This window comes from Mustelus asterias, chromosome 14 (genome assembly GCF_964213995.1).
Source record: "Mustelus asterias chromosome 14, sMusAst1.hap1.1, whole genome shotgun sequence".
Taxonomy (NCBI): Eukaryota; Metazoa; Chordata; class Chondrichthyes; order Carcharhiniformes; family Triakidae; genus Mustelus; species Mustelus asterias.
Window position 1 is genome coordinate 19,226,466 of NC_135814.1, and position 9,876 is coordinate 19,236,341.

At 43.8% G+C, this 9,876-nt stretch overlaps 1 protein-coding gene across 1 annotated transcript; it reads left to right on the plus strand.

Annotated features, from left to right (window-relative positions):
• Positions 1 to 327: 327 nt before the first annotated feature.
• LOC144503955 (protein mono-ADP-ribosyltransferase PARP14-like) lies at positions 328 to 9,470 on the plus strand. The gene is made up of 5 exons (XM_078229120.1): positions 328 to 343; positions 1,141 to 1,728; positions 2,666 to 2,811; positions 5,258 to 5,432; positions 9,169 to 9,470. Exons 1-5 carry the CDS (start codon positions 328 to 330, stop codon positions 9,468 to 9,470), a joined length of 1,227 nt encoding a protein of 408 aa, XP_078085246.1.
• The last annotated feature ends 406 nt before the right edge of the window (positions 9,471 to 9,876 follow it).

Here is a 9,876-nt window from a genome sequence, read left to right on the forward strand (position 1 = left end):
GGTCCTTAATTATGCTTTGCCAAGGCAGTGGGAAGTGTAGACAGAGTCAATGGATGGGAGGCTGGTTTACGTGATGGATTGGGCTACATTCACAACCTTTCGTAGTTCCTTGCGGTCTTGGGCAGAGCAGGAGCCATGCCAAGCTGTGATACAACCAGAAAGAACGCTTTCTATGGTGCATCTGTAAAAGTTGGTGAGAGTCATAGCTGACATGCCAAATTTCCTTAGTCTTCTGAAAAAGTAGAGGCATTGATGGGCTTTCTTAACTATAGTGTCGGCATGGGGGGACCAGACAGGTTGTTGGTGATCTGGACACCTAAAAACGTGATGGTAAAGCTTGATGGTAGGCTAATGAGACACTAGTGTTTGACAAAGCTGCAGGGACAAAGTCTCCTTGAACTTACGTTGGACTTTTAAACAGCTCAGCTCAGCGTCCAGGTATCTCCTTTGCCGGAGTGTTGCGAATGAGATTTGGGTTATTTTCTCCAGAGTTTCTGTAACCCTTCTGCCAAGATTTTGGTAGATTGGGTGGAGAGTCAACATGGAAAGTCAGCCTTCCCAGGAAGCCAGATAAACTAGCAAGTCTCGAGAACCAGCATTATGGGACAGGGCACCCTTCGTGGAAACTCATACGTTCTATCCTTATTCTTAAATTTCCAGTATGGATTGCTTTTCCCACAATGGAAGAATTTGCATGGAAGGGTGCATTTCATAGAGGATTACAGCATGGAAACAGGCCCTTCGGCCCAACTTGTCTATGCCGCCCTTTTTTTTAAACCCCGAAGCTAGTCCCAATTTCCCGCATTTGGCCCATATCCCTCTATACTCATCTTACCCATGTAACTGTCTAAATACTTTTTAAAAGACAAAATTGTACCCGCCTCTACTACTATCTCTGGCAGCTTGTTCCAGACACTCACCACCCTCTGTGTGAAAAAATTGCCCATCTGGATCCTTTTGTATCTCCCCCCTCTCACCTTAAACCTACGCCCTCTAGTTTTAGACTCCCCTACCTTTGGGAAAAGACATTGACTATCGAGCTGATCTATACCCCTCATTATTTTATAGACCTTTTTAAGTTATCATTTAAGTTATTTTAGAAATTTGTCTGTGGATGTAAGTTATTTTTTTCTCTTCCAGTGAAACCTGTTTATGCAATCCAGCCTGTTTATCCAATCATTCTGAGAGCAGCAAAGCATTTGATTGGAGTAGTTGAGATATATGGTATAACAAGGAATGGCATTGCTGAGACCCAGAAGGATATTGAAGAACTAATTGAAGAGAACTGTGGAAGCAAGGTAATAAGCAGTGAATATGCAGCCTACCTCTCAGACGACGAAAGACAACAAATCGAAGATCTCTGTGAAAAACATCAATTGAAAGTCGAAATTGAGGAAACAAAAATAACAATAGATGGACATAATACTGATATTCTGGAATCCATTGTGGAAGTGAATTCTATGCTCCAGGCCGTCAGAGGAAGAGAGGATAGGAAGCAGGAAGAGACTCTGTTGATGAAATCTGTCCAGTGGGAGTTTATGAATAACGAAACAGCTCAGTCTTATGACCAATCCTTAAACTTCAACCTTGAGAAAGCTTACCAGGATAAAAAGAAAACCTTAGCTTGCATGAAAAATGGAGAGTTGTGCACTTTTGACTTTGACAAGATGGAAGAAAAGGATTCAACAGGAAACGTAGTGGAAATCAAGAGAAGACGTCTTAAAGCACGTATGTCAAAACAAATAGTTATCTTTTTATGAAGTTATTATAGGAACCTGTGCATACATTGTTCTGAAGGTTCTTAAATCACTTTAGCTTCTTCATTAATTTTCATCTGGATTGCATTATGAATATTGAATTCACAGCTCTCTTTGAACAAGACTAAGGTTAGAAGTCTAGAAACCATGGTTTAATTACTGTATTGCTGGAAGTGTGGTAGGGCCACCAGTCTTCCTCAGCAAAGACCCATCCAAATTCTGAGGTTTGTCTTGTCCACAGAAAGCAGGACAAATCCAACCCAATCAGTTCCCACCCCATCCGTCTATTCTCAATTATCAGCTAAAATGATGATAGAAGTCATCAACAGTGGTATCAAGCAATGCCTACTCAGCAATAACCTGCTCACTGACACTTGGTTTGTCCATTTTCCTTCCCTCTCCCCATAACTCTTAACTCCCTTGCTGATTACGAATCTTATGTCTCAGCCTTAAATATGCACAAGGACTCCGCCCCCACAGCTCTCTGTGCCAAGGAGTTCCAAAGACTCACAACCCTCTGAGAGAAGAAATTCCTCCTCACCTCAGTCTTAAATTGACGCCCCTTTATTCTGAGACTATGCCTCTGTTTCTAGACTCGCCCATGAGGGGAAACAGCCTCCCAGCATTTATCCTGTCATGACCCTTAAGAATTCTGTATGTTTCAATGACATCAGTCCTCATTCTTCTAAATTCCCAATGAGTAGAGTTCCAACCTGTTTAACCTTTTTAGCTTTTTCTCATCACATAATCCCTTCAAACCAGTGATCATCCTGGTGAAGATAAGAGTGAAGCAGGTATCTAAACTGGTTTGCAAAGACAAACCATTGACAAATTCGAAGTGAAACCTCAAAGTTAACTTTAGTGGAAATGAGCCTTCTTACTGGATTTGCTTCTATTTTACATTCCAGCTGCGTCTGAACTGCCAGCAAATTGGGTGAACATGAATAATCAGGAGGTTTTAATGATTCCTCTTCAGTCAGGTACCACAGAATACAAAGATGTAGCAGAGAAGTTCAGGAAATCTTGCGACAAGACAATTGTTGACATAGTCAAGGTAGCATGGTCAATAAAATGTATATGTTTTTGTTTTTCATTCAACTTTATCTTGTGCAGTAAACTGTTAAGATCTTGACTAATGATGAATCATATGCTAGGGATTAAAATTAAAAAGCTGATAGGTTTGTGAAACAGATATAATTCTGATCTGATACGCATTCATTTCTCTACTAATAGAATATTTTAAAAATATTATCTCTCCAAGCATTTCCTGTATTAAAACCCTCTGACCAATGGTAACACAAAAGCATCTCAAGTTTTACATTTTCAATTCCTCAGCTTTGGATCTCGAGAAACTTGCCGGCTAAATTGAGGAGAGGGATGTCTGGACCAGGGGTTAAGTGCCTTTCCATTTACCTGCTGGATTCACCATGTCCACATGGACAGCTCCTCTATAATTGGAGGCAACCCCTCATTTAATCCTTTAATTCCCCACCACGAGGCCTCTGAAAACCTCCCACCTCCCCCACCCCAAGGCAACCACCTGTCCTCATGCCGATCACCATCTCCACCCCTCACAGCCCCGCCAATTCTGACTACCCTCTTTCCTCTGATCTCTCAGGCCTTGAGTAGGGTTATATAGGACATGCGGTACAGTACGCAGCCATTCAGCCCAAACCCTGGTGTTTATGCTTCACTCAAACCTTCTCCCATTTTCCTTCATCTGAATCAGTATTGGTAACCCTCTATTCCCATCTCCTCCATAAGCTTGCCTAGCTTCCTCTCAAATGCATCTATACTATTGCCTTCAGCCACTTCACTGGTTGGACTCATACCTGGGCACTAAAGGGAATTCCTCGGGGAACTCCTGCAGTCATGTTCCGAGACTGAGATGATATGGAGGAGATAGGAATGGATCCCACAGTCAGTATGGAGTGTGCACATTCTCCCTCTGTCTGCGTGGGTTTCCTCCGGTTTCCTCCGGGTGCTCTGGTTTCCGCCCACAATCCAAAGATGTGCAGGTTAGGTGGATTGGCCATGCTGAAATTCCCTTTAGTGTCCAACAATGTTTAGGTTAGGTGGATTGCCCATGGTAAATGTGTGGGGTTACGGGGATAGAGTGGGGGGACTAGGCCTAGGTAAGATGCTATTTGGAGAGTCGGTGCAGACTCGATGGGCCAAATGGCCTCCCTCTGCACAATAGGGATTCTATGGTGGAAATCTGCCATCCTTACCTAGTCTGGCCTACACGTGACTCCAGGTCCACATCAATCTAATTGACTCTTATGTGCCCTCTGAAATGATCTACCAAGCCATTCTGTTCAAGGGCAGTTAGGGATGGGCTCAATGCTGGCCCTGCCATTGACGTCCACATCCCATTGAAAGAATAAAGAAAAATCCAGAGTAAAGAAAAACCCAGGACAAAGCAGCCCATTGGATCTACAAACATTCACTCTCTTGATGCACAGTGGCATCTTCAAGATGCACTGCAGCATCTCACCAAGGCTCCTTTGACAGCACCTTCCAAATCTATAGCCAGCACCTTCCAAATCTACCAGGTGAAAGGACAAGGGCAGCAGACGTATGGGAACATCACTACCTGCAAGTCTCCCTCCAAGCCACGCACCTTCCTGATGTGAAACTATATCACCATTCTTTCACTGTTACATAGAAACATAGAAGGTAGGAGCAGGAGGAGGCCATTTGGCCCTTTGAGCCTGCTCCGCCATTCATTACAATCCATGGCTGAGCGTCCAACTCAATAGCCTAATCCTGCTTTTTCCCCATAACCTTTGATCCCATTTTCCCCAAGTGCTATATCTAGCCGACTCTTGAATACATTCAATGTTTTGGTATCAACTACTTCCTGTGGTACTTCCTCCATAGGCTCACCACTCTTTGGATGAAGAAATGTCTCCTCACCCCTGCCCTAAATAGCCTACCCTGAATCCTCAGATTGTGACTCCTGGTTCTGGACTCCCCCACCATCAGGAACACCCTCCCTGCATCTACCCTGTGTAGTCCTGTTAGAATTTGTTGCTGGGTCAAATTCTCTTCATAACAGCACTGTGGGTGTACGTAACACCACATAGACTGCAGCAGTTCAAGAAGGCTGCTCACCACCACCTCCTCCTGGGTAATTAGGGATGGGCAATGGAAAAAGGCCGAGCCAGCAATGCTGACACTTGGTGAAAGAATAAAAAATAAATAAACAGCTATTTTTTCCACTTGTCCCCTGGTTTTACATTCACTGATCTGATATTAGGCTGTTATCGGGCACACTGATGGTGCCCCTCTCTCCCCAACCTCCCAGAGGACAGGCCAACCTCACCCTTAGCCCAGCCACAATTGTTACCCCTGCCCTCTCCAGCATTGCCTCCCATATCCAGTATGATTCTGTAATACTTCAGACCGAATGGATTTTGTGGAAATAATTTAAGTCATGACTGTCAACCTCTTTATTTTAACTTTAAAAGCTGATAACTTATAAACTTCTCATCTAGATCGATAGGATTCAGAATCGTAAACTTTGGCAAAGTTATTCTGTCAGGAAAGATGCTGCAGAAAGAAAGAATCCTGGGCTAAATGTTGAGCAGATCCTTTATCACGGGACGACAAAGGAAATATCCAACAAAGTGAACAAAACTGGCTTCAACCGAAGCTTTTGCGGGAGAAATGGTAAGAACCTGAGAAAGTACAAGGGTAATTAGACCAAAGTTCTGGGCTCTGAGTTCCTTTGACAGTACGAAGTCTCGCAACACCAGGTTAAAGTCCAACAGGTTTATTTGGCAGCACTAGCTTTTGGAGCCTCAAGCTCCTTCTTCAGGTAAGTGAGGGCTTGACAAGTCCTTGACAAGCTTTGGGAGTGAGGACTTGACAAGTCCTCACTCACCTGAAGAAGGAGTAGGCAATTCAATCCCTCAAGCCTGCTCCGCCATTCAATACAATCATGTCTCAGCTTCCATTTCATTTGCCTGCCCATTCACCATAGCTCTTCAAACCCTTACTAATCAAAAATCTGTTGATCTCCTCAAATTTATCCAATGTCTTAGCATCCACGACACCACCCTTTGAAAGAAGTAATTTCTTCTAGTCTCTGTTTTAAATGTGCCATTCCTTATTCTAAAACTATGACATCTTGTTCTAGATTGCCCCAAAAGAGGAAACATCCTCTCCACATTTACTTTGTCAATACGGTTTATCATCTTGTATACAAGGGAGGCCCATTATATCCAACTGAATGAATGTACAAGGATGGTAACATGGAAACATAGAAGATAGGAGCAGGAGGAGGCCATTTGGCCTTCGAGCCTACGCCTCCATTCATCATGATCATGGCTGATCATTCAACTCAACAGCCTAATCCTGTTTCTTCCCCCATAACCTTTGATCCCATTTGCCCCAAGTGCTATATTAGTTGCCTCTTGAATACATTCAATGTTTTGGCATCAGCTACTTCCTGTGGTAATGAATTCCACAGGCTCACCACTCTTTGGGTGAAGAAATGTCTCCTTACCTCCATCCTAAATGGTCTATCCCGAATCCTCAGACTGTGACCCCCTGGTTCTGGACTCCCCCACCATTGGGAACATCCTCCCTGCATCTACCCTGTCTGGTCCTGTTAGAATTTTATAAGTCTCTACGAGATCCCCCCTCATTCATCTGAACTCCAGTGAAAACAATCCTAACCTAGTCAATTTCTCCTCATACATCAGTCCTGCCATCCCCGGAATCAGCCTGGTAAATCCTGTGTTAAAACTAAAGAAGTTGTTTGGAAAATAAAACACAAATGAAGGTGGATTTCAGCCCTCTTTCATTAAGTACCAACTTCATGGTAAAGTCGCCATAGTCCCAGATGACCATAGGCTGCTCTTCCCTTTGAGGGGGAGAACTGACTGGTGGTGATTTAACCTGAGGATCACCACACCTCAGGTGAGGGGCAAGGTTGAGAAGGCAGGGCCTTCATGAATAACATCAGCCGGTATGAGAATTGAACCTGTGCTGTTGGTGTCACTCTGTATCAGAGACCAGCCCTCCAGCCAAATGAGCTTACTGACTCCCTGCTTAATGGTAAGGCAGCAGGAAACCTCATAAACAGGGTTATCTTTATATTTCTGGTGGCATAGCAACAGAAAATTCAGAGCCATTGCATTGCCACCTGTGGCATAAAGTGATAAAACATAGTGAAACACTTGAGGGGATCACCAACCTCATTCATCTCTGGTGGGAATCCCGACAACCCACTAATCGGGTCTAGGTCAAAGTCGGGATTCCCATCTGGTGGCAAACCCACCGCAATTCACCTGGTCTGCTCCGCTGACCCTAATCAGGTTCCCATTCACAGCAGGCGGGAGCCCGATTAAAATTTGAAGCCCTTATTTAACATCTCATTAGTAGGCTTAAAGCCCGATTCAAACCCCTGCTGCGATGCACTACTCCCCACCCCCCCCCCCCCCCCAACCCATCCCAGTGGGAACTGCATGGGTTTTGCTGTTGGTCCATGACCAGCTAGGACCTGGTGTTTGAACCCAAAGGGGGTCAAGGAGGTATGTCCTGTGTCCATCTGCCACTGCCCGGCTGCAGATGGAGGGTCCCATGAAGGTCCTGGGGTTGAGTGAGGTCAACGGGTTGACCTCAGGATTCTCACCCAGGATGGGAGACCTGTGTCTAGACTGCCCCTTCTAGCCCCGGAAAACCTGAAGATCACAGTTGGCATGGTGAGTTCAGGCAGTTCTCTAATCAAAATCTTCATTCCTGTCTGTCAACTATGAAAACTTTGAGGTGGCGTGGTCACTTTCATCTCCATGCCCCCGAACACCTAGCAGGCTTCTTACTCCACTTTGTAGAAGGAATTCCCCTTTCTCTCTCTGCTGCAGGCTTTTAAGACCCCTTTCAAGTGGTCTGACTGACAGAAGTCAGTCAGTTTCACTAGGGGGAGATTCACTTCTCCACAGCTACTCACTCAGCCCCATTCTTTTAACACAGTATTTACTTCAAGTCTCCGAGTCTTCTTAGAAGATGTGAAGCCTTTGAAATCCCTTCAAATCCTTTGTAAACCTTTCAAATCCTTTGAAAAATCTTTGTGTTCACTCAATTTCACAGTCCAATTCCTTTAACTAGCCTTTGATTGACAGCTTAATGGTTTTTACTCAGCATGCAGTCAGCTTTGTCTATTTATCTTTTCCTTCATGGTTAAATGCATCTGAAGTACCCCCCAATGTTCGTAAAGGCAAAGTTTATAAACATGCCTGTTCTGATTGATAGCTGTGGCAGCTTCAAAGCTCTCAATTCCTCTTTTCTATAAACACTGCGGCATTGGACGTACTTACTTGTCCCTCCCTTCAGAATTCAAGATGCCAGGCCAGATTGTCAGTGCCAGGGGGGCAGTGCACCCCTTTTGCTGAGCCCCTCTTTGCTGAGAAGTTGGTGTGCCCATCTTGTCAGCGGAGCAGTCACCATTACCAATATTGGGGGAGTGGGACCTCACTCAGAATGTGAGATCAGGGTGTCCTTTAAAAAGGAATTTCAAATTTCCAATGGACAGAGATATGCTGCTTGGAATTAGAGAAGGCAATGTCTTAGTGGTCTTGTACTAGAGATCCAAAGATCTAAGGTAATGCCCCCTGAGCTCAGGAGATCCAAATTTGAATCTTGCCGGATAAAAAGAAAGTCTGGAATTAAAAGTCCAATGATGACCATGAAATGATTGTCGTAAAGCCTCAACTGGTATCCTTACCTGGTCAGGCCTATATGTAACTCCAGATTCAGAGTGGTTGACTATCAAATGCCCTCTGAAATGGCCTAGCAAGCCTCTCAGTTCAAAGGCATTTAGGGACAGGCACCACATCCTATGAATGCATTTTTAAAAAACTCTGCATGATTCCGACATGCACCTTGCCATTGTAGATTAATGTTGCATGCCCTGAACTTGCCCAGGAAAATTACTTCTGGATTGAAAATAATCAACAGCGGAAGTTGAATCAGAAAGGCTGCAACATGTATTTAAAAGTAAACTTGCTGAACACCCTGATCACGCTCCACCCCAACTCTAGATAATGGACTTCCATTTTTCATCTTTCCCTTGTTCACACAGCTAAATTCAACTTCCCGACGCCAGAGCAAGGCTCCTTTGCTCATGAAAAATTCAAAATAACTATAGTTGCTGAGGGGAGCCACTGAGAACTGGCCCATCAGTGTTGATATCCTCCAATCAAAACTCAAACTGAATCTACCAGCAGAAAAATGGCCAAAATTGAGCTAGAATTTTCAGGTCATGCAGAAGTTTGTATTTTCTATTCCTTGTGGTCTCTGAGAATTTGCACAGTATTTTAGTAGTGGTGCAGGTCAGCAGTTCAAGCAATAACTTCAACTAACATCTGATAATATAATTTAATATATTTTTTACATGTTTCAGCCACTGCCTATGGAAAAGGAACTTACTTTGCTTTGAATGCCTGGTATTCATGTGACAACAAATATTCCAACCCTGATGCTGATGGGTGCAAATACATCTATCAGGCACGAGTGATTACTGCAAAGAAATGCAGAGGACAACAGGGTATGCTGGAACCAGCGCCAGTAAATGCACAGATAGATCCAGCTGACCTTTGTGACTGTGCAGTGGATAACGAAACAAAGCCTTCTATTTTTGTTATTTTTTGCGATGATGGAGCGTACCTAGAATATTTAATAACCTTTAAAACAAGGATCGCTTGAGTCATAACCAGCTTTGTCCCAATTGCATCCTGTTCAAATTTCATTCATATTCCCGGTAACTCTAGCATTCTACACATTGCAATCTTTGATGATCTGCTCAGGATGTTCTCAAGCTATAGCTATAAGCTACGGGCACTGCATTGTCATCTAGGATGTAGAATGGGGAGTTGAACAGTGAAAATTTCCAAGTAAACTGTATCAATGACCCCCTCCGTTCAATTTCTTCAATTGGGCTCAACAGTTTTCATACAGGAGAAAAGGGTGCTGATTGGTTGGCAAGTTAACCATGATTGCCTGAGGTGTTGCTAGTGAACGATAGACACCCCTAACAACAATTGTGAATGAATTCCAAAGCCAATACGATGCAGGATACAAAGGCCAAATGTCCAAATAATTGGATGATCAA

Bases quoted from the DNA above. Each gene is read 5' to 3' on its own strand.
- LOC144503955 (XM_078229120.1), top strand. The intron at 1,729-2,665 runs GTATGTCAAAAC...TTTACATTCCAG, and splicing joins GAGAAGACGTCTTAAAGCAC to CTGCGTCTGAACTGCCAGCA. The intron at 2,812-5,257 runs GTAGCATGGTCA...CTTCTCATCTAG, and splicing joins CAATTGTTGACATAGTCAAG to ATCGATAGGATTCAGAATCG.